Consider the following 25,679-nt stretch of genomic DNA (forward strand, 5'->3'; position numbering starts at 1 on the left):
ATAAGTTATGGATTTTGGCCGGCACAAGTATTTGATCATTCCGTGGCCTGTGGCACAGAGATTACTGTCCTTCCTTTATGGATGAGGAAGCTGGCTCTGAGAGGTGAACATGATCAGTACACCTACCAACTAGAGTCACAGACTTGAGGGATTAATATTCCTCTGTCACTCTTAGCATTTCTCAAACTCTGAAAGTACACAAGATTCACCAGTGGACTCTCCTTAAACTGTATATTCTGATTTAGAAAGCCTGAGCCAGTTCCCGGGAAGCTCCCAAGTGGTCAATGCCACAGGACCCAGCGTTTTTGCTGGAGTAGAGAAGAGCCTGTGATTGCTTTCCCAAGAGTTCTGCTGTTTTTTAGTTAGTAAGCATATTGGGAGGACTCTGGTAGTTATCCAGAGCAGAAGTCAATCTGTCTGTTGGTCCTCTTTAGCGATCAGTAAAGGGAACAAGTGAGTACACAGGGACACCAGAGATGATCTAATAACTACCACCCACCGTGCAGACAGACCTTCCATGCCTCCCAGCCGAGGCTCCAACAATCTCAGATCGTCAACCAGCTATGGCTCTAGGTCTGACATAGAACATGGCAGCACAAAAAGGAACAGACATTGAAAACAATATTGGCAAATATAGAACAGGTCCCAGAGGGACTCAACCCAGACCACCATCACTGTGGATACTCAGTGCACCTTCCTTAAGGGTGGAAAGAGAATGGCAAGCAAGTCCTCAAAGAGGGACCCCAAAAGCTCAAGGCAGTGCAATTTTTAAACTTGAACTGAAGTTAGGATTCAGTGTAGACTCCAAATAGACAGCACTCTATATCATTCCCTGCTAAGGTTACTACTTCATTTATTTAGTCCCTGCCATTTGGTTTCCAAACACCTCATAGGTTAGGTATCCAATTCCCATTCAGTCCAAAATATTCAGATGTGCCTTTGTTTTTAGCAATCCTCTCCAGCAAAGATCACTATTTTGTGGGCATGTAGAGGGTACTGGGTAGGTATGGGGATGGCAGCATGACCCTGTGTGGGTACACACACGAGTGTGGATGTGTATTGTTTGTGTTTTATGGAGGGCATGATGAGGAACTTGGAATTTAATATAAAATCAGTGGAGAAGGGATGAAGAAGGTCTTATCTGAATTACTGATTTGTGAATCATTAAGGAAGTAGGTGTTACATTTTCAAAGGTAAAGTCATGGCTCATATAAATTTAAAATCCACACATGTCAAAGCTTCCATTAATAAAGGAACTAGTAAGATGTCACCACCATTTCAAAAGGAGATCTCAAGGACAGACACTCACAGGTAGTCAGGATGGGGAAATGATTTGCTAATATACTCAAAACAGATGGGCTGGGGTTGTAGCTCAGTGGTAGAGCACTGGCCTCGCACGCGTGAGGCCCTGTGTTCAATCCTCAGCACCATATGAAAATAAAGACATTGTGACAATCTACAACTAAAACCATATTTTAAAAAGAAAGAAAAGGTGCATACGGAATGCCCTTCAAAAAACAAACAAACAAACAAACAAAAAACGGGTTCATGACGATAGGTCAATAAAATGCCATATTTGGAATGTTACCCAGAACAGACATTATTTATGTCTTTAGGGGACAGTTTTTCCTTATGTTTCTGTTTGCATTACTACCCATTTTCTAGGACTTACCTAGTGTAAGTAGCTCAAAGACAGCTGTCAAGAGCACTGAAATAATGCCAAGTAATCACCTCTGCCCTCTTCAAAGTCCCTTGGAAATTTTCCTAATATGGAAAAGGGAAGGAGAGAACAATCCCTGGCCTCCTCTTAGGTACTAGACGCTGGACAAAGAAACTCATGGGCATCAGCTCAGGAAACTGTCCCAATCTTCCAAGGTGATCATGATCCTGCTTCTCCAAGAGGAAACCAGAACTTCAAGAAGCTAAATGACTGATGGATCCATACACTGCCCACAAGTGGCAGTGCCAGGATTTAAGCAGCTTGTGGTTCCAGACCTCAATGAGGAGATGCGGAGCCTTGGAGGAGAGCTGGAGCCTTGGAGGAGAGCTGGTGACTTGGAGGAGAGCTGGAGACTTGGAGGAGAGCTGGAGACTTGTTTGGAAACTGCGCCTGCACAGAAACTGCTGAATCAGCATGAGTGATACTTCTGGAGCCTTTGAGGGGATCTGATAGAGCCTCCTGGGAAGGATATATATAGATACCCCTCCTTGTGACCCAAACTATGGAGATCCACTCTTCTTGCTGTGGCCTATGATCATGCTTTTGTCAGTAGGTCTCCAATATATTGCACCAGTGCAGTCCTGGATCTGCCTCTTTCTTTAGTCTCACTGTATTTTGGGACTGGTTTCCATACACTGGAACCGGATTGTTCCAGAACACCCATGTAAAGTGTAAAGTCCTCTGTTCACATTATTTATCTATTCATGGGACGATATGAGAATGAAGATGGTCGTGTCCAGAGTTTGGGGTCACAAGTATGGTTCTTCCTCTTCTCCAAACTTCTTACAATATTTGTAGATCATACTTCTAACAACTATGGCTCATAGTCTCCTCATTGTGACAGTTTACAGAGAGACACAGAGCCATAAGAATGGCCCCCAAACTACTTCTTCATCCAAATTCTTTACTGAAGAAATACCCCAGTTTTCCCCTGATGATTATGATAATCACTGAGTTTTGTCACCTGGGTGGCTACCCAGTGTCCACCATGTTCCCTCCATGGCTGTCTCATTAATGCCAGGAAGCCCCCTGAAAATACCACCTCTGTCGGCAGAGTATTCCATCTGCTCTGCCCATCCCCAGGTTCTGGCCCAGTGTCTAGAGCTTCTGGTGACTCCTTGCTCAGGGTGGGAGCCTGGGCCACACTACTACCATTTTGTCTTCACAGTTTTTAAGAGTACCTATGGGGCCTGAACACCACGGGACGTTTTCCAATAAGCACTCGTTTTAGAGACACTAGTCTCCCCAGTCAGGAAGTTGAGCTGCCACTCTTCACTCCTGCTGGAATGTTTCCAAAATTGGCTTCTGAAGGTCACTTTGCTCATCCCAAATCTCTGCATTGACCTTGCAAATTGAAAATAGTAGCTTGAGATACATGAGTGGTCCATTCTTGATGCCGAGGGGCCACCAGTTCAGCTGTGGGACAGAGCCCAGACATACCTTTCTGTCTGAGGAATATGATTAATCCCTTTAGAACAGGTTGGCTCCTGTGAATTTTCTTAGTTTTCCTTCACCAGAGAATGTCTTTATTTTCCCTTCATTCCTGAAAGATATTTTTGCCAAATTTAGAATTCTAGACTAACTTTTTTTCCCCTTTAGCTCTTTTAAAAATCCTGTATTCCTTTCTATGACCTCTATGGTTTCCAATGAGAAATCTAGAGTCACTCAAACCATTTTCCCACTAAAAACAATGCCATTTTTCTCTATTTTCAAGATTTTCCTTTATCTTTAGTGTTCAGTGGTTTGATTGTGGTGTGTCTGGGTGTAGATTTCTTTTGTTCTGTTTGTGGTCTGTTTAGGTCTTAAACACACACACACACACACACACACACACACATATATATATATATACATATACAAGTCTATATGTACATATATAAGTATATATATGCACATAAAAGTATATGTGTGTGTGTGTGTGTGTGTGTGTGTGTGTGTATTTCTCTTTCTCTGGGATCTGATGACACAAATGTTAGACATCCCCTCCTTTTTTTTTCTTCCCATATGTCAGAGAGGCTGTGTTCATTTTTTATATCCTTTTCTTCCTCTCTATGGTTTATATTGGATAATTTCTATTTATCTTCAAATTCACTGACTCTTCCCTCTGTCGTTTCAATTCTGCTAATGAGTCCATCCAGTGACTTCCTTTGTTTGGCTTTGTATTTCTAAATTCTCAGATTTCTACTTTTATCTCTCATGTCTTTGCTGAGATTTTCTATTTTAAACTTTGTTTCAAGAATGGTTGCAATTGCTCATTTGAGCACTTTTATCATAGCTGCTTTAAGGACTTTGATAATTTTAACATCTGTGAAATTTCATCACCGGCATCTGATGACTGTCTTTTCCAAGGACAATTTAAATGTTTATGTTTTTTTTTTTTTGTATGCTCAGTAATTTTGATTTTATATTCTGGACAATGTGAAAATTATATTATGAGACTGTAGCTTGTTTAAATCTTGTTTAAAAAAATGCTATTTTTATTTTAGCAGGTTATCCACCTGGTCAGGTCCTGGCATCAAGGACCAACCCAACCTTACGGGCTCTGATGACAATGTCAGTTGTTTTCAAAGAGTTTATACTCCTTGTTGGCTCCATTTCAGGCTTCATCAATCACTCATTGGCCAGACTGGGAAATGGATGGTGATCTCTCCATTACTTCAGTTCTCAAAGTCTTTGGTGTGCTAGTTAGGACCAGATCTAAACATGTCTGGCTGCAGTGGAGTAGCGACAATAGGAAACCTTGGAGTTCATAAACACAAGGAGGTCCCTTTCCTCCTCTTTAACCTCTCCAGTGCTTTGTGTTCTTGGAGGCTTCCCTTTCGGGTCCTTCACTTAGGAACTTGGGATTCTGGTTACTCTGGTCTGCTTCATATTGCCATATTTGGGGCCATGTTCAGGTCTCAGTGGTAGGAGTACATAGAGAAAAAAAAGCATTGCCTCTTAAGATGGCAATCCTTCTGATCAAATAGCAGGTTTGCCCTTCCTCAGAATTTTGGTTCTGCCAGTTCTATTACTGACTGCTGCCACCACAGATGTGCTCTATCTAGAGAGTAGAGAAAGCTAAGAAAGGAAGAAAATCAGGAGCATTCATGCTCTCTCTCTGGGCATTAGTAGTCCCAAATTTCACTTCTTGAACCAAAATTAGGGGACTTCTCCCTGGAGCCCACTTGCAGTCTCCTGTTCTGCTATGTTCAAACCAGGAGGACACCAGAGTAGGCGAAATATAAACTCACTACTGGCTTGATGTCCCTCCTTTTCTGGGCTTCTTCCCCAATCTGCTTGCTGCTCTTTTCCTTCCATTGTCTTCAAATAGCTGGTCTATGTAGTCTCTCCTGGAGCTATCATCAGCTGGAAGATGTGTGAACTGTGCTTACTCTTATCTTTCCTGGAACCAGAGTGCTCATGTTTTTAAAATATAGAAATTTCCCCAAAAAATCCCAACTTCGTCTCAAAATCTCATAATGATGAGCCTGCTTTTTGGCAGGGTAACAGTATGGAGGCCAACGGTTGGCATGCCCTCTCTCACAGAGCAACTTCACACATTGTGTTATTTTGCCACCTTATCTTAGGGGAGATTGAAACTAATATTTCCAGAGGGAAGCTGGGTGGGTATCACTTGGGCTCAGCTACATATCTGCCTCTTAGTTCATCAGAACTTTATGTTTCCAGCTCTTTCCTGCTTTTCCAGCCTCTAGTCCAGGTTAATTTCTCTGCACTCTGGCCTGAAACCTCTTCCACTGTGCTCTGCCCCTTGTGGAGTCTCTGCCTAGATCTGCCTCCACCTCTCTCTGCTTCCTTTTATGTTGGTTCTCTCACTCCTGCTCCTCACTTGGGACCAAGGCTTAACTCTGAGTGATTAAGTCCACCTATGCCTGCTTGGACTCACCCTATGGTTGTCACCCTGTCACCTTCCTTTGAGAAAGGCACAAGCACAGACTTTGGGGCCTACCCTTGGCTTCTCAACCTACCAACCAAGTCTTGGCAGGCTCTGTTGGGACTCTAAAATATTGATGAAATATTTTCTCAAGATGTGCTGAAATTGTAAACCCCAGTCATTCATGGTATCATGTTCTTCTGTAAGAATGGGTAGCTTTTCTATTGTCTTAATTTTGTGTCCATTGCAGGACTCCGAAGATGCTTCTGATTTGGAAATTTTCCGGAAGGAACAAGAGTTACTGACAAATGAAATAAGGCACATCTAATTGAGTTCCAAGAACAATATCCTTTTCTATCTTTTTCTTCTTGTGGCTAATATGCAAATAGGAACAGGTACAATTAGCAGTTGTTCAAGTCATACCTGCCCAGACTCCCCTGGGCTGCAGCCAGAATGATTTCAACATGCATGATCTAAGTCCCATTCCGGAAAAGATTCAATTGCTCTCCCTTCTTAGCTCACAGGGACCGTTTTGAGTCCTACACAGGCTCAGCAACACACACAGCAATGCATCCGTGTGCCAGGCACTGTGTTGATGTGGCTGGTACAGAGACACAGCCAAGAGGAGGAGTCGGAAGAGTTGGCAGTTGAAATATAATGCAGCAAGAACTATGAAGGTAATGAGCAGAGGCAGGAGAAAGCAGAACAATAGAGCTGACTGGATGAAGAGGAAGCCAGCCAGTCTCTAAGGGTATCTTATCACCACATTGGCTCATTGGAACCTGAGTGTCTGTGAAATTTCATACTCAGTAACTTACCTAACCAGAGAAATGGACCTTGGTTCTGCTCCTGCAGAAGACCACAGCGCCCCCAAGTGGACATTTTAAAACCACTCCTCCAGGTGCCAACTTCTTTCTGTTGAGGCATCTCGCCCTGTACACATTGAACTCCACAGGGTCCAGGCTCATCTCTTCTTGCCACCCAATCAGCTGAAATATTAAAATCAGACAATTCAGGACCTGAAACTATTTTCTAAGAATGAATTGTTTTCTTATTTTACTTTTGAACTTTTAATATGGCTACCCAAAGACTCCTGAGTTAGGAAAATCATCCAGTGAAACTGAATATAGAGTAAGGATGACTGACATGTAAAATGCCTTTTGTAGAATTAAAACCAAGAGGGAGAAAAAAAAGTCCTCTTCAAGACAATTTGAAGACAACTTGGTAACTATGGTTACCTCTAATTAGTGAGCACCTTATGCTTTCTAGATTTGGTGAAGGAAAAGTGAAAGGAAAAACAATACCAAATAAGTAAAAATGCTAAGCTCCACCGAGTGTATGTAGTCTTGTATTCTGAACATAACAACAAGATCAAGTTGGCTAATATCAAATCAGCCTTCTCCATCTTCACCTTCACTTTCTCTGTCTCTCTCTGCACAACAGGGACACATAAACTCAAATGGGGAGTTAAGGAAGCCTCCATGAAGAAGGTGACACCAGAGGTCAGGTGCTGGATAGGCAGCTCATTATAGAGTCACACTGGTGCAAAAGGCCAAGCTGGCTGAATTAAAGTGAAAGTACAGAGTGTCCAGAAGGGCTCCTCCTATTCTGTGCTGGACACCAGGCAAAGGAGGCACCTGGCTGTGGTCCCCTGACAAGTGTCCAACAGACAGCCTGAAATTAGTTGGATTTGAACTTAAGCAGAGAGGGAAGCTCCCAGAGAACTTGTTCTAGAATGTTCTTCAGGTTTCCTAGGAGATGGGGGCACAACACCAACAGCATAACCACAAACAAAGAAAGAAGCCAGAAAGGGTCATCTCCTGCTCCACCTCAGTCCCCTGGCGCCTCCTAGAGCTGAGATGTTGTCAAAGCCCTGTCTTCTGACTTTGAATAAGTCTCCAGCAGAATCCAGGCTGGGCCACACTTATAAAAGAAGGACAGAAAACTCCTGTGTCTCTCTCTGAGAGGTTTCTCTCTACTTCAGGGAAGAAGGACTTCAACTTACAAGTGATGAGCTAGTAATATGGGTTTCCAGTGAACACTAGAAGCTGCAGTTTACAGAACCAAATGGTTATTCTCTTCCTGACTAGAAAACAAGTGTGGAGTTGGAGCGTGAATAAGACAAACTTTGGCCTCAATTGGAACCTCTAGAGTATACAATTTTTTTCATCCATTCACTCAAATGCTATTTTCTGAGATGATTGTGGTCCAGGCACTGTACTGCGCACCAGAGATGCTGAAATGAGGGTTGAAAGGGACTGACATCAGGCTTCCTCATTCTAGTGCTAAGTGATAAATCAAGTCAAAGAGCAAAGATTTGGAATGATTTGCACTTGGACACCTAGTGACATTCAAAGTCAACTGTGCATACTTCAACTCATGGATTTCTCTTGAAACTTTATCCACCTAATACCTTCCCCAACTCAACTGATGGCTACTCCATCCTTCCAGCTGCTTAGGTCAAAAGCCCTGGGACGATCTTTGAATCCTCTCACCTTCCATCTAATCCTCAGCAAACCTCTTTGTCAGATTGGCTTCAAAATGCATTTAGAATTTGCCCTCTCTTCAACTCTTTCTCCACCACCACCTGGAACAGAGCCACCAACTATCCATCTCCTGGATTATTGCGATAGCCCCCCAATTGATATGACTGCCTCTACTCTAGAGTTTATATGCATAATCATAGCAATGTGCTAGGGTCTTTGTTTCTAAACAGGCCTCAGGGCCATGGTTTATCATCACGGTTTCATTCCTTCACTGCATTTTCGACCCTGAGAAGCCCATCTAATAGGCCTGGCCACATATGGTTTGGATCTTGCTAAAATGAAAATTTTCATTACTCTCACAAAGAATTCCGACCAACGGAGGACAAAGTTGAACTAGGTGCTGGAGGAATGAGTCACAATTATCAACCAGTAGGAAGGACTGGCTCTTTTTCAACAGAGAATATGGGGAATTGCTTAAGAAGGGGATGGAAGATTGAAAAAGCCAAAGGGAACATTGGGAAAACATAGTGGTGATAACCACAGGAATCAGAGCCCCCACTTCTGTAAGACTTGGGGAGCAAAGGAAACAGGTTAGAATAAAATAAACTGAGAAGGCCAGAGGAGGGGGTCCTGAGCAGGTGAACCCAGAGCTCTGAGGGGAGGGTGCGTCTCCACTTCCCTCCCTGAGCAGGAGGAAGGAGTGTTGTGGTGAGGCAGGTCTAGGATGAGGGAGAGCCATGTTGTTGCCAGGGTGGAGAAGCGCTGCTGAGGGAGACAGCTCACAGGCAGGAAGAAACAGGTCTCCTGCTTTTCCTACTACCCTCAGAATTCTCCCTATCTGCAGCACCTGACACAGAAGCCTCAGCAGGGTATATAATGGTGAATTCAGAGCTAAGAGACAGTAACATAATAATTAGATTGATTTTTTTTTGTCTAAAGAATGCCACATATTTCCTTTGCTCCCCCAGTCCTACAGAATTGAGGGCTCTGATTCCCGTGGTTTTCAGTACTATTGCTTTTTCAATTTTCCCTTTTGCTTTTTCAATCTTCCATCCCCTACTTAAACAATTCCACAGTTAACACTACAATGCACCCACAGGTTCCAGTTCATCAAGTCAGGGTCAAGAAGGACAAGATGTGGCCTGGACATCTCCTATAGATCCTGCACTTCTGTTTGAAGAAAACCATGCATTTATGTTTCTTTGCATGAGGGGTGGCTGTATCATCAAGCGGAAATGTTCACTGATGATGTTTGTTTTGAGGTTAAATAAGAGAAGAAGGTCCCATCCCAAGGCATCAACTTCTCCCCACTGCTCTGTGACATGAGGGGGATATTTGTAGAAGCAAAAATAACAAATTATTTTAAAAGCTTCATCACTTCACCAGAAATTCATTATATTTAACAAAAAGGTGCTTTATACCATAGAAGTCCCCACACCAGCACTACCTGAAGAATGGTCTGAGGGCTTACGTCAGTCTGCAAACTGTCCACAATGAGATAAGAATGGAAATTGAGAATAAATGGTTAGATGCATTTTGGACATTTAACATTTTCATGAAGTCCAAGCACATGACCAAGCATGTGGGTTCACTCAAGTGTCATGGAACACTTGGGTTGAGTTGCAGGTGGCATGAGCCACTGACTAATGATCACATTACAACAAGTGATGCTTTAAGGTTTGTTTGGCAATCTTTAGTTAAGGAAACCTCCATGAAGAAGGTGACACCAGAGGTCAGGTGCTGGATAGGAAGCTCATTATAGAGTCACACTGGTGCAAAAGGCCAAGCTGGCTGAATTAAAGTGAAAGTACAGAGTGTCCAGAAGGGCTCCTCCTATTCTGTGCTGGACACCAGGCAAAGGAGGCACCTGGCTGTGGTCCCCTGACAAGTGTCCAACAGACAGCCTGAAATTAGTTGGATTTGAACTTAAGCAGAGAGGGAAGCTCCCAGAGAACTTGTTCTAGAATGTTCTTCAGGTTTCCTAGGAGATGGGGGCACAACACCAACAGCATAACCACAAACAAAGAAAGAAGCCAGAAAGGGTCATCTCCTGCTCCACCTCAGTCCCCTGGCGCCTCCTAGAGCTGAGATGTTGTCAAAGCCCTGTCTTCTGACTTTGAATAAGTCTCCAGCAGAATCCAGGCTGGGCCACACTTATAAAAGAAGGACAGAAAACTCCTGTGTCTCTCTCTGAGAGGTTTCTCTCTACTTCAGGGAAGAAGGACTTCAACTTACAAGTGATGAGCTAGTAATATGGGTTTCCAGTGAACACTAGAAGCTGCAGTTTACAGAACCAAATGGTTATTCTCTTCCTGACTAGAAAACAAGTGTGGAGTTGGAGCGTGAATAAGACAAACTTTGGCCTCAATTGGAACCTCTAGAGTATACAATTTTTTTCATCCATTCACTCAAATGCTATTTTCTGAGATGATTGTGGTCCAGGCACTGTACTGCGCACCAGAGATGCTGAAATGAGGGTTGAAAGGGACTGACATCAGGCTTCCTCATTCTAGTGCTAAGTGATAAATCAAGTCAAAGAGCAAAGATTTGGAATGATTTGCACTTGGACACCTAGTGACATTCAAAGTCAACTGTGCATACTTCAACTCATGGATTTCTCTTGAAACTTTATCCACCTAATACCTTCCCCAACTCAACTGATGGCTACTCCATCCTTCCAGCTGCTTAGGTCAAAAGCCCTGGGACGATCTTTGAATCCTCTCACCTTCCATCTAATCCTCAGCAAACCTCTTTGTCAGATTGGCTTCAAAATGCATTTAGAATTTGCCCTCTCTTCAACTCTTTCTCCACCACCACCTGGAACAGAGCCACCAACTATCCATCTCCTGGATTATTGCGATAGCCCCCCAATTGATATGACTGCCTCTACTCTAGAGTTTATATGCATAATCATAGCAATGTGCTAGGGTCTTTGTTTCTAAACAGGCCTCAGGGCCATGGTTTATCATCACGGTTTCATTCCTTCACTGCATTTTCGACCCTGAGAAGCCCATCTAATAGGCCTGGCCACATATGGTTTGGATCTTGCTAAAATGAAAATTTTCATTACTCTCACAAAGAATTCCGACCAACGGAGGACAAAGTTGAACTAGGTGCTGGAGGAATGAGTCACAATTATCAACCAGTAGGAAGGACTGGCTCTTTTTCAACAGAGAATATGGGGAATTGCTTAAGAAGGGGATGGAAGATTGAAAAAGCCAAAGGGAACATTGGGAAAACATAGTGGTGATAACCACAGGAATCAGAGCCCCCACTTCTGTAAGACTTGGGGAGCAAAGGAAACAGGTTAGAATAAAATAAACTGAGAAGGCCAGAGGAGGGGGTCCTGAGCAGGTGAACCCAGAGCTCTGAGGGGAGGGTGCGTCTCCACTTCCCTCCCTGAGCAGGAGGAAGGAGTGTTGTGGTGAGGCAGGTCTAGGATGAGGGAGAGCCATGTTGTTGCCAGGGTGGAGAAGCGCTGCTGAGGGAGACAGCTCACAGGCAGGAAGAAACAGGTCTGCTGCTTCTCCTTCTGGCCTCAGGGGTCTCCCTATCTGTAGGACCTTACACAGAAGCCTCAGCACGGTATATAATGGTGAATTCAGAGCTAAGAGACAGTAACATAATAATTAGATTGATTTTTTTTTGTCTAAACAATGCCACATATTTCCTTTTCTCCCCCAGTCCTACAGAATTGAGGGCTCTGATTCCCGTGGTTTTCAGTACTATTGCTTTTTCAATTTTCCCTTTTGCTTTTTCAATCTTCCATCCCCTACTTAAACAATTCCACAGTTAACAGTACAATGCACCCACAGGTTCTAGTTCATCAAGTCAGGATCAAGAAGGACAAGATGTGGCCTGGACATCTCCTATAGATCCTGAACCTCTGTTTGATGAAAACCATGCATTTATGTTTCTTTGTATGAGGGGTGGCAGTATCATCAAGCGGAAATGTTCACTGATGATGTTTGTTTTGAGGTTAAGTAAGAGAAGAAGGGCCCATCCCAAGGCATCAACTTCTCCCCACTGCTCTGTGCCACGAGGGGGATTTTTCTAGAAGCAAAAATAATAACAAATTATGTTTAAAAGCTTCATCACTTCACCAGAAATTCATTATATTTAACAAAAAGGTGTTTTATACCATAGAAGTTCCCACACCAGCACTACCTTAAGAATGGTCTGAGGGCTCACATCAGTCTGCAAACTGTCCACAATGAGATAAGAATGGAAATCGAGAGTAAATAGATGCATTTTGAACAATTAACATTGTCATGAAGTCCAAACACATGACCAAGCATGTGGGTCCGCTCAAGTGTCATGAAACACTTGGGTTGAGTTGCAGGTGGCATGAGCCACTAACTAATGATCACATTACAACAAGTGATGCTTTAAGGTTTGTTTGGCAATCTTTAGCCAAAAATGCCTAAAAATCTGAGCAATTGCAAGTGTATATTTATTTTTCTAATTTGTTTCATTTACCATGAATTTAATTGTTATCAAGCCTTTCAAAATTTAAAGCTTAACATTATTATCTAACTTGGAGGCATAAATATTTGCATTGTGTAGCCTTCAGCCTGAATTATAGACTGGAAAACAAACCCCACTGGAAATTTTTTGTCAAAAAATTAGATATATCAGCTTCAATCTGGAGTGTTAGTAAAAAAGAGCTGAGAAGCTTATACATTATCCCTTGTAAATGGGGCAGTTATCAACCTGAGCTAGCTGAAAAATAAATTAAAAGAATCATACTCATTTATTATATTATAAACCTTAATACTGATAAAACAGTATTCATTCAAAAGCGGGTCTCAGTCTTTAGTACAGAAAATCACCACTTACCTATCTTTTTACTATTTGGTTAGTTATAGCTGCAGATCTATGAATGTTGAATTTAACAATGAGTCTCCATACTAAATGCCCTAGGCACATTTTCAATGAATAATGGGGACTGTCTTCATAATGCTTTCAGTTTTCCCTATGTTTGTTCCTATATTTTAAAATGCAATTTAATGTCTGTTAAATCCAATTAAAATTTGATATTATATTATAGTTTGCTTTGCATTTTATTTTTTCTCATAAATTGGTGTTATGGTATTTTATAAAAATATTGACTCATGATGAATTGATAAAAATGCAAAATATGACCAACCACTTATCACTGAGAGTTCAGAAGTGGCACTCTATATGTCTGTAAAGTCCCAGAGGCTTGGCTGGCTGTTGATATCTGGCTGAGCCCTCCGTCTTCATCCCTGGGACAATTATGGTGGGTCGGGATTCCTTCCTTGACAGCACAGCCACTGACAGGGACCAGGGGCTAGACCACAGCTGATGGGCTATGGGGCCTACTTACCTGGTTCCTAAGCCCTGCAACTTTACCTGCTTTGGCTGGCCGGTTCCAGTTTCTGCAGAACACCAGAACAGCTGAGAATACAATACAGTTGCTTTTTCAGGGGCCTGAGGGTGGCAGGAGACCCCACTGTTGAGGATCAGGTACCCAGGAGAGGCAGGGGTTGGATATGGCTACAGCTATTCAAGGCCTTCGTGTCCCAGGTAATAGAGGCCCTGAGGAGGAATGTGGGCTTATATATTTTGGGGTGTGGAAGAACAACACATCTCTATTCTGTTCTTTCTCTTCTAAAAAGAGGTCCTTAAACCTTTGGCTGTAGTTCAGAAATCTCCTCTTTAATGGCTTCCATGGAAACCTTGATGGATTCCTCCTTGCCTTTCATGTCCCAGGATCCTCTCTTGCTTCCTTTTCCTGGATTTGTCTCATCTGCTATGCTTTGCTGAGCTGCTGGTCCCCAAGTTGCTGATCTAAGCTACAGGTCCAGATTTCCCTCACTGGTTTAAGTTCTTTGGGGCTTCAGAGCAAGATTAGCCTAGCATGGTGTATGCTAGATACTATTCAACAAACAATTTAGTCCTGGATATAATCACTGTGCTGGGCTTTATGGGGCTTGGAAAATACAGGCTAAATGTTAAGGCAAGGGCTGGGGCTGTAGCTCCGTGGTAGAGTGCCTGCCTGGCATGCATGAGGCACTGGGTTCCATCCTCAGCATCACATAAAAATAAATAAAATAAAGGCATTCTATCCATCTACAACTACAAAAAAATTTAAATGTTAAGGAGGAAAAGAGTCATAATGCCTGTAACTTATTTGCAAGTGTTTGGGGGGAGTGTAAAAGGAAGATGCATTAATTACGTGGGCTAACTTCAAAAGGTGGGAAATCCCCTTATAACACAGAGCATTTTGTAAACTATTTTTTAAGATGCTTTCCTTTGATCCTGGGTATGGCAGGAGGGTGTGCAAGTGGTTTCCTCTCAATCTGTGATGTTTCCTCTCTTACATCCACACCCGTGGGTAAGTGGTCTTCATGGCCAGACATGAATTTCACCTGGGGGACATCAACCAGGCCTCCCAACTTACTGCCCCCAAAGCAGAGGGACTCATTCAAATGTCCCCATGACCAGTTCAGCTGCCCACGCACAGGGAGGCCCTCTCTGGATCCCCAGAGAAGCATGGAACTGAGATATGTAGAAATGTAGAAATGACCAAACAAGGAGCTTAACCCTAATGCTGTCCAGAGAGATTAACCTCCTGAAAAATCCCCTTCTCTAACACATTCCCCCTAAAGCCCCAACATGAAACAAATTAAGTGGGGCTAAAGAAATAAGGTTGTGTGAAAATAGTATGAAAAAAAAATAACAAAACAAGAAAAGAAAAGTTGTTTAGAGATCACAGACACCCAAAGTCACCAAGAGAATGAGTCATAAGTATACAGAGATCCAACAGAACTGTATGGCACTTTAAGAATTCTGGAATGTACTTTTGGAGCCAAAAGAAATAACACATACTCTAATAAGGTTAGGAAAAAAAGTCATGTAGAAAATACATCTAAGTAAATCAAGTTCATAGTAAATTTATGTTTTAATGGCAGGAGTAGGAAAGACAACAGATTTAGAGGGATGGAAAATAAAGCAACAATCTGTCTTATGCAGTTAAGAAGACATCTACTGGCCCCACTTGCCCTTGACTGTGAAATAAGAGGCTAAGTATAAACGCCCAACTCCAGTGCTCACAATATCAGGCACCATGGCCATCCTACCCGACAAGCCTCCTTGTGGGTGGGAGGAGGGGTGCTGGGAAGAAAGCACCAGCTCACCATGGGAAACAGGCCCAGCGAGTGGTAGCGCCGGGACGTGGTGTTGGGCATGGTTTTGTTCCTGAGGTTCTTCAGCTCTTCCTGCGCTTCGTGAAGCATCTCCATGCACTCTGCGTACTTGTCCTCCAGCTCACGCAGCTACAGAAGACCAGGAAAGATGCAGAGGGTCAGGACCTCATGAGGAGTCGGGCGCATGCCCCCCACAAGAGCCAGAAACACACATGCAATCTAACCAGGCCTCCAGTGTGGAACAGCTGCCCTGCTGGCCAAATGGCAAAAACTCTCAAGATTGGTTTTTCTTTAACTTTTACTTAGAGTGAGTCTACAGTCTCAAAAATCTCCTAAAATACCAACAATGAGCAACGTGGATAAAACAACCTTAAATGAACAGAAAAGCAAACCAGCACACCCTGCTTCAAGGCATATCCTTGAACAGGCTCCTCTCAAGCCATCTGTTGCATGGTTTACACTGATGAGCATTTACAGAGCCAAGATTTAGCAGGTGTCAGGCCCTGGGCTGGTGTGGAACATGGCCTCCCTGTGTTCACAACCAGCAACAGGGGCAGCAGGCGCAGAACCGAGGTGAAAGCTATATTAAATTCAATATAAAAACAGTTGTTCCTCAGCAACTTAGTGAGATCCAGTCTCAAAATGAAAAGGAAAAAGGGCTGGGGATGTGGCTCAGTGGTTAAGCACTTCTGGGTTCGACCCCTAGTACAAACAACAACACCAACAATAAAAACAGTTGTTACCATGGACATGACCAAAGCCTGTCAAGGGAATATGCTCTACCTTCACTGGAACCAAAAGCCCTCAAGAGGTAAGGGAGACACACCCACCTCGGCCGTGAGCTGCCGCTGGGCATCCTTGGCAGCTCCCAGGTGTTGGACGAGTTCCTCATTTTCCACTGCACACTAAAACACAGCAAAGACACGTTAGTAGACACCAGATAAGCCCAACTCTTCCCCTCATTACCTGATCCATTAAGACCCCATCCCCTTTCTACAATGAAATGTGTTATCTCAAACTGGAGTAAAATTTTGTCTTATATAATTTTGAAGGCCTTACAGTCCAATTTCCACTCAATACCTCCAATGTAAAGGCTGCTTTCTAGAAGCTAGTCTCTCTCCTTCCTTCCATCTTTCTTCTTTTTCTCTCTCTGCTTCTTTCTTTACATTTTTCCAAAATTATTTAGCCTCTCACAGCAAAGGTTTCATATGGGAAACAAAACTGTTTTTTGCCATTTCACTTAATCCTCAAGGGGCTACTTCTACTGCACAACATACTTGGTGCACTGAGTCCAAACAAATACTAGGCAGGTGATTAAATTAAAGTTCAGAACTTCACATCAACAGCAACTTTTTATTTTATTTTCGAAATAATTTCCTCCCATGGGATTTCTCATTGGCCAGAACTACCACAAGGACAGTCATAACTGCATTGTAAATTATCTTAGTTGAGCTCATCAAAAAATAAGAATTGAAATCCATTTAATTACAATAAATGAGGAATGGACACACAACAAGTAATATCTACAATAGTCCACCCTTTGACTACCCAACATCATCTATATAACTCTTCATGACCACAGAGTGAACCCCAATCCTTACCCCAAAAGCTCATCAAAGTACTGAATCTACCTCAAAGTGGAGACCTCTGGATGAAGAGCACTGTGCTTCATCAGGTCTCAATTTGGATTCTGGGGAACTGGTAACTTAGACAAATTCAAATACATGCCCTGAGCACATCATATAGAAGTGTTGAGACATAATAATACCACCTCCCATTAGAAAAGAGGAGGAAGGAAAACATAGAGTGGCAGAAGCAGAAGAAAGTAGAATTGGGCAGGAAGAGAAAAATTTCTTATTTTGTAAGTACAGAAACTCTCATTACCCTGGCCTCTGGCCTCTGGAGGAATGTTACTTCTCTAATTAATTAGCATGGCCACATCTAGGAATGTCACACTCAGAGGAGGATGTACTCATGGAAGGCTGCTCCACTCTAGTAACCCAATTCCTGCTGATGTACACTTGGGTGCTGGGATTGCATTGAGGACTGAACAACCACAGGCTATTGTCAAGCATAATTACTGTGGCCAGTATATTAGCTTCTAATGAATTCCTGCAGCACCTTTTTTGATGAATTCTATTAATCTGTAGATTATACTCAGGAGGTAAGAGGTTATGAAAAGACCCTTTGCCAACTCAGGGCCACAAGACATTTTATTACTGAATCCACTAAGCTTTTTCTCCAAAGGGGCAACACACACTCTTCTAGAGTAATGGCCCCTTCCCATCTTAGCACAACCACTGTGGTGTTAGCCAGAGTGACAGAAGCCTTACAGCTTTTGCCTTTTTCTGCAAGTCGACGATCTGTGACAGCAGGTGCGTGATCTCCTCTTGCTGGCGGGCAGCATCTTCAGTCTTCTTGGCCAGCTCCTCTGAGATGCTGGCAATCTGCACGTTGGCATCCCCTTTGACAAAGAAATGACAAAGAGTAGGAGAGAAAACTACACACACAGACCAGAGAGAGTGGTTTCCTGGTGGTTCACACATGAAAACCCATCTTTATGGGGAGGAGTACAGAGGGTACATGATGAAGGGATGCATAGTGACTGTGTTCTTCCATGGTGAAGCAAAGTGGCTTCTCGGGACTCAGTCAGTCATGAGAAGGGACATGATCTTCCCATGGGCTGTCATCCTGGGCCTAACCCCACTGATCAAGTCTGTCTCCTCAGAGCCAATAAGGCAGGCACTGGAGACACCAGAAGGAGACACTCCAAACATGGTGCATCTGGCCAAATCTCAACATTCCACACATGAATGGATACATGTCACCAACATGAAGCCCTGCTATATGCACCTTGTTTTAGAAATCCCAGTTGCTGATGCACACTACAATTCCCTTTGGTTTTCATTCCTATTCAGACATAACCCATTTTATAAGACTTAAACATGGGGTGTGGTTCATTTGCTTAGTATTTTGATGAAATGCAAAAGATTCTATTTGCCCTTTTATCTTGCCTTGCAAACTTGCAATGGAGAAAATGGTAGGGGGGTACTTATTTGCAAAACTGAGAACTCGGGCCTCAATTTTCACAAATCAAATCACTAAAAAGCAGTTTTCTTCACATTCTCAAGCCAGATTTCTGTATCTGAGCCTAACTTTGGCATTTAATAATTCTAATATTCCAGCAGAAAGCCAAAATTAAATATCCCTCTCAGAAGAAACTGAGATAATATATGGTTAATGGCCTGGAACCCGATTCACAAATGGGGAGGGGGTGCCATACAAGGTCAGGTCTCCTTTCACTGATTTCAGGCTGGCAGGGAGCCTGCTCTTCATCAAGGACAATACAAAGCCACTGGATCATGACAATGGGAGATATAAGGAAGTAGAAGCTGGGATGGGGGTTGGGAGTGAGTGGGCAGGGGACATACTCAGCTCCTTCACACAGTCGTTGACCAGCTGCTGCTCCTTCTCTTCATAGGTGATGGTTTCTGTCTTTAGCTGGCAGGCCTGTAGAAAAGGCTCAGGTCAGGGCCCAGCACTCACCCTGCACTGTGACTTGCCATGCGTGTGAGGGCGAGGCATGGAGCAGGGGCAAACCCGAGTCTGGGAAGTGCTGGTCAGTATCTCTTCACCTGTCATTAGTTAGGTCCTCAAGTACAAAACATTTCCTTAGTTAAGGGGACACTCTCAAAGCAGAAAATTGAAAAACAGACACCACTAGATGGCGCCACACAAAGCCAGCACCCAAGGGCCACACACAGCAAGCTCTGTAAGATTCTACAGGAGGGTCTGCCTGTTCATTTGTCTGTCCAGCTCATAGATATGGACACTGCTGTGACTCTCACAGTGCCTAAGACCCTGCCCTGCCTATGGCACGCATTCTAAGGATACCCACAGGACTGCGGTTGAAGCTCAGAAGTAGAGTGGTTGCCTAACATGAATAAGGCCCTGGGTCCAATCTCCAGTACCATTTTAAAAAAAAAGAAAGCCAGGTGTGGAGATCCTAAAAATAAGGATAAGCACACATCATATGAAGCTAATGTACACTCTATCACTACTCTGTGCCAGGCACTGAACTATGAGGTTCTGAGCTGGAGATAAACCTGCTGTGTTCAGAATATGGTCCAATATAGAAAATTTAGAGACCTAAGAGCCATCCCAGGACCCTGGTCAGCTTCCTCCAGCAAGAGATCTGAAGGCCCAATGAAAATGATGCAGTTTGAGAAAAGGTGTCTCAGAGCCCTCTGATCCTGGCCATGGAGAGATAGATACTACATTTCTGAGAACAAAGGCAGGACAGTGAGAATCTATAGATGGGATCAGATTCCCTCACTGACTTTAGGTAAGATTCTGACAGAGGGTGGGATTGCTGGGTACTGAGAACTGGGGCATCTCCCAAGGGCTGGAAAGGCAGTGCTAGACTCAGAATGGGAAACACTGTTCCTGTAATTGGCTAAGCCACTGGCTGGCAGAGCACAATGGGGCAACCTTGGCCACTCAGGGTTGTTTTCATTAGGAAGTGAAGAGTTGGAAGAGGTGAAGTCTACAAGAATAGGCTTTGCAGAAAAGCATCTTGTTGGGTTCTTTCCAATGCGCAGCAATTTCAAGGTGACAGACAGTCTGCCCCACTGAAGGGGCTCAAGGGAGTCTGGGGCCAGCTTAGGTGGGCACACAGCCTGAACCTGACATCATTCCTCTGGCTAGAGAACACAAACCCACTGCTAATTAAGACAAACAGTACTAAATTTTTATGCATCCATGTTTTTAGAGAAGGCAGTAGGTGAAGAGGAAAAGTGTGGGCTGAGAGTCACATAAATGTCCAAATCTTGGCTTTGTCACTTACTACAGACTTGTGGGACCCTGAGATACCAAAACACTTAGCCTGGAGCCTGGTTTTCTCACTATAAATGAGAATCAAAGTAAGCAACTTGCAGCCTTGTTGTAGAAGATTAAAAATTATAATAATAACATATGCAAAGTGCCAGCGTAGTACCTTGCCAATAAAGGGAACTCTCTAAAGCAGAGTTTCCAAGTTGCCTCAGCTCAACCTTTTTAAATTAACTGTTCAAGAAACATGTCTCCAGGCTCTGGAGGCACTGTTTCTTTGGAGCCAATCTGACTACAGTCACATGAAAACCGGCTTCACCCCCACTCTCAGTCGTTCCCTACACATTGAGACCAGAGCTGAAGAACACCGTGGAAAGACCCCATGGTGAAGGAGGAGAGGTTTGCACCTCTTCTCAGTCCACATGCTGCAGGATTCAGCCACTGGGAAGGCAGTGTCCAGTGCAGGGGTGAGGCCTGTCTGCTGAGTATGCCCAGCGAGCCCAGGCTCCGTGGTTCTGCCAGAGATGGTGGCCTCTGAGGACAGCACTGTAACTGTGGCTAGTCTCGCCAGATACAACAAACAGGGCCACCACCCTTCCAGTGGGTGACAAAGACAGGGAGGGAGTGCACTTTACCTCGGATCTAAGTACCACGTTCTCCTCTTCTAGGTCCTTCAGCTTCTTTTGAAGAGAATCCAAATGAAAGTAATTCTGGACTGAGGAGGACGACTCATTCCTCTTCAGCCTGGGAGAGAAAGTGCACTCACCATCTGGGGAGGTGATGTCTCCGCCACTACCGAGCCAGCCCCACCTGGAGACCCAGAAGGGCTGCCTCAAAGACAGTTTGTGAGGCTTGCAATTAGACTGCTCCCTAATGCCCAGGAAAATAACACCCCAGTGTACAGTGTACACCCCTCTGTCCACAATTTGTAGTTGCTACATTACCTCAGAATTCAGAGGGATGGAATCTACACAAAGCCAACACAATTCTGGGATGCCTGGAGGGTTATTTGATATCTAGGATGCATTTCTATGTTCTAAGAACTGCTTTAAGTATTTTGCATGTATTAACTCGATGCTAGAACTCTATGACTTAACTGCTATTAGTAGCTTCATTTTACTAATGAGGAAACAGCACAAAAATTAAGTAACGTGGCCAGGAGCATGCAGGTTAAGTCACAGAGCTAAGATTGAATTCAGGCCATCAGGTTCTAGAGTTCCACACGGGGCTCTGCTGATTCTCAGAACAGCCCCTACACCTTCTGTCGCAAGGACCTGCCATGGCACATCTGGCTTCAGAACCCTGTGTTCCTTTAACAGCAAAGCCCACTACCTTTTTTTTTTTTTTTTTAATATCTTAACATGCCAGAGCAAATCAACTGACCTGATAAGTAAGCAATAAGACCCAGTAAGAGGAAAATTTAAAACCTGCCCTTCTATGTCCCACAAAAATAGTACAAATCAATCCATCTGAGGCACTTAGAGATGCTTATTCTGGGGAAGGCTGACCTGTGCTGCTGGTGGAGGTGACCCTGCCTACGTGACTCCAATGACATCAACAGCAGCCTGTGCCCTGGCCTCCAGAAACACAGCCCCCAGGTGACTTACGGGGTTGAGCAGACAGACTCTGGCTCGCTGTCCTCCGCAGCACTGGTGTAGAATTGGAGCAGCTCATCCTTCATGGACAGCTCATGGCGGAGCTGAGAAACCTGCACAGACAAGAGCCAGGCTCACCTTTTGCTTTCTAAGAGGCGATAATGTCCTCCTTGTACTCAAACACTTACTACTTAGAGACAAATTTCCCGTTGAAAGTGAAGGCACTAATCGATTATGTGCTACTCAACAAAATAGGCGTTTCTATGAGTTGAGTCTGACCTCACTTAAGAAAAACAGAATCCATTGCTTGAAGGCAGAAATCTCCTTCTCTAAATTAATAATTTTAATTTTGGTATAGAAAAGGGACACGAAGGCTCTAGAATGATGATGGAGGACATGAGATTACTTCTGGGCTTTGGAAGTAGTCAGATGACCAGCTGGACACACTACCAAATGAAAGAAGAGGCCATTCACTTCTACTGGAACCAAATCCAACTCAGAACAGGATCATGGAGGTGCCAGCTCTGGTGGGCTGCCATAAGCAGCTAGTCCACCCTACCTGGAAGCCCACACAGCCCCACCTGGTGACTGATACACTTTCATGGGGCTCCTGGACACTCTCGGTCAGTCCTTGCTCTTCACTCAACAATCCCTAAACAGAAATTTCAGATACAGGAGGAAAAGAGCAACTATCAAAAACTGATCACACAACTACTGCTATGGTGGTTTGGCAAATCATGGAGATTTATTTCAGGTTTTAAAGTAAAAAACTTTTGCTATAAAACTCTTCATTTGCCCTTCCAATATTTAGTACTGATGAACATGAAATCAGTACTAAAAAGAGTAGTGCGACTCTGTTTCCTTTCTTATTTAGAACTTGATGTGAGGTCTACGGTTAAGTCCAATTTCCGACCCAACACAGGGAGTGAACTGTTTCTCCCGAGGAGAAGCCAATTTATTATATACACAAAGTCTTCAACACCTAGACTGATCATTCAATGATGTGCCAAAGAGGAATATGCTATACTTTGTAAATTCAAAGCTTTTCCAAGGCAGGGGGACAAAACATTTCCAATCCCAGAGAATAGGATATTCTTTATACGTGGTAAGGAATTCCATGAAAGAATGGTAATGTGATTTATTGGTTCCTGAGTGGCATGTTCCTCTGCCCAGAAGGGGCGAGGTGGCTACTAGGGAGGCTGAGGGCAGAAGGATCACAAGTTCAAGCCCAGCCTGGGCAACTTAATGAGAATCTGTCTCAAAATTTAAGAAATAAATAAAAAGGTCTAGGGATATAGATCAGTGTTAGAGTACCCCTGGGTTCAATCCCTCGTTTCAACAACAACAAAATTGCAGTCTGAAAACTATAGAAGCAGCCTAAATGTCCATCAATAAATGGACAAGGAATGATTTTTTTAAAACGTGGTATACTTATTCTGTGGAGTTTTATTCAGCTATGAAGAGTAATGAAAATATTTCATTTGCAGAAAAATGAATGGAACTAGAGAACATGATAAGTGAAATAAGCCAACCTTAGAAGGTCAAGGGCTTTATGATTTCTTTCATATGTGGAAGCTAGAGAGGAAAAAAGAAAAGAAAGTAGATAGAAATCTCACATAAATCTAAGGAAGATCAGTAGAGGAAAGGGTAAGGGACCAAGGGGAGGAAGGAGAAAAGGGGAAAGGGAAATACTGGAAAATGATATTGTCCAAATTATAGTGTTATACTGTTTGCATGTAAGAATGTGTTAACAAAAAATACCACCATTAAGTATAAATATAGTGTACCAATTAAAAAATGAAAAATTGTAAGAAGGGTCCCAGGCTAACCCCCACACTTTCTTCATGGTCACCTAAGAGAAGGGAGGATGACTTCAGGTCACGATGCTAGGGGCAGGGAAGACAGGGGTCAACTTTATTTCTCCTAGAACACAACAGTATTCTACTTCACCATCTTTAAAGATAGCCTGGGATTAAATCTTTTCATATAGTATGACAACTCAACTTCATCTTATTAAAATTGCCATTAAACCCAGGTTGGGAATCGTTTCAGTGAGAAGAAAATTTGATTACATCTTAGGGACATAGGTAAGGACGCACACTCCCAATAAGGAAGTTCCTGATAGAAAAATAAGAGAGAAGCTTCCTTTAAAAAAAAAAAAAAACTGTCAAAATTTCACAGTCAAAATTCACTGTGGAAATAGGGTGACAGGAAACAAGGGCCTGACTCTCAGCTTCCTACTCCTATTCTGGCTGACACCATTGCTTCCTTCCTCCTGGCCACACCACATGGCTTCAGAAAACAGGTGTGGATCCTTCTCATCCTCTTAGGATAAGTCTGATAAGTCAAAACATTTTGTGCCCTTCCTGTAGCCATTGACAGTCACCAGCCAAGATGGGCATCATGAAAATAACAGGGTTTTTTTCCCATGAAAACAATAGGCTAATTTTTTTCCCTATACATATGATATTACATTACAAGGATGAATGCCAGTCACCACCCTCCCCTGCAGCAGGAGGTGGCCTTCTCTGGCCCAGCCACCTTCTGCTCACTTGCTGTTGTGTTGGCCTGTATGTGCTTCTGCTGAGCATGGAGCAGCTCTGAGGTTGGAGTCTGCACTTTGAGAAGGGGAGGACTGTGACCGGTCCCTGCTGCCCAGCCTGCCTACATGACAGGGTACTGTAGGCCTACTAACTAAGGACTGTGCCTACCCTGAGAGACCCGTCCATGATGTGTGAGAAAAGAGCTGCAGGACACCAGCTTCCGGCCTCCAGGAGGCCACTTCTGACAGGAGCCCTGGCTCAGGTCTGGGTGCTCCCTCAGGGTGGCTTCTCCAACCCATCTCCCTCCACCTTGCTCCCAAGTCCATCGTGCCTCACCTCCTCCCTGATGTGTTCCACTTGCTCCTCCAGCAGCTCGTTCCTCTCAGTTAAAGTCTTGTTCTTCTTCAACAACGACTGGCGGATCCGCGCAGCCAACTCCAAATCCCTTTCTTTCTACAAAAGGCAAGAGGGAGAAGGAGGATTCAAAAATACCCCCATGTCCTGAAGGAGCCATTAGGGCTTGATGTCAAGTGAGGAAAACAAGGGCATCCAGCAATAACAAAAGAATTGATAATTCACCATCAGTGTCAGCATTTGACGCCTGTTAAAGAGGAGTAAACTCTGCCCACGTATGTACGAGAGCTACGCAGACATGAAGCAACCAAAGGGAAGCCTGAAGATGTGATGAAAACAAATCTTTGTTCCCACAGTGGGAAAAATGCTTCCAAAGACACTTCTGCACAACTGCTTTTGGTGTTTGTGCAATCGTTGATACAGCTTCTCTCCACCTGCCACTGGGCTGCTGTAATGCCAGGGCTCAGCACATGGAAACACCAATAACTCTTTGTAAGAGGAATGAAGAAGTTCTAAAATGCTCTCACAATGCAGCTGAGATCTGGCACAGGGGGGCAGCCTCTGTACCATTTACCAGGCTGGAATGCACTGAGTTCCTTATTTTTGCCTCCTATGAAACAAAAACATTTAAAGTCACTCTGAGACACAACTACATCTGTTTTGTTTTGCTATTTTGTGTTTTGCTTAGGAGAGGTTATGTAGGCTCTATTAAAAACAAACAACAGTCTTTCAAAATGCAGAGATGATGCACACATTTGCCCTACTTTAGAGGCAATGTGCTCAGACACAGGATTTTCTGATGGTTTGGTCAATGACCTCAATTAGACAGAGCAGCACACGCTGGAAAATCCAGTGTGGCACATAAAGACAGGACTGTCTATGAGAGAAGAAAGATGTCCTGGATGATGGACAGATGGCTTCCCTGAGTGCACACTCATGATCCCCACAGCATCCATCCTTGCCTCTATGGTCATACTCCACCTGTCACTGCTAGGTGGGGACAGGGGATGATGAGAAGAGGGGGCTCTGGGAAACCACATTTCTGTAGCAGTCTTACACTAATTATTCTGTTCGCCAGTATTTTAAAAGCATGGAAACATTGTAG

General features: G+C 43.6%; 1 protein-coding gene across 1 annotated transcript in view; it reads right to left on the reverse strand.

Annotated features, from left to right (window-relative positions):
* LOC144375027 (trafficking kinesin-binding protein 1-like) overlaps positions 1-25,679 on the reverse strand; it is a 50,740-nt gene that overhangs the window by 20,068 nt on the left and 4,993 nt on the right. Inside the window, exons 2-8 of the mRNA XM_078038063.1 lie at positions 24,557-24,673; positions 21,690-21,790; positions 20,718-20,826; positions 18,684-18,762; positions 17,586-17,716; positions 16,083-16,157; positions 15,244-15,381 (exon numbers count right to left, since the gene is read on the reverse strand). Coding sequence (XP_077894189.1) covers positions 15,244-15,381; positions 16,083-16,157; positions 17,586-17,716; positions 18,684-18,762; positions 20,718-20,826; positions 21,690-21,790; positions 24,557-24,673 — 750 coding nt within the window. The remainder of the gene's footprint in view (positions 1-15,243; positions 15,382-16,082; positions 16,158-17,585; positions 17,717-18,683; positions 18,763-20,717; positions 20,827-21,689; positions 21,791-24,556; positions 24,674-25,679) is intronic.

This window comes from Ictidomys tridecemlineatus, chromosome 2, assembly GCF_052094955.1.
Source record: "Ictidomys tridecemlineatus isolate mIctTri1 chromosome 2, mIctTri1.hap1, whole genome shotgun sequence".
In the NCBI taxonomy this organism is placed as follows: domain Eukaryota; kingdom Metazoa; phylum Chordata; class Mammalia; order Rodentia; family Sciuridae; genus Ictidomys; species Ictidomys tridecemlineatus.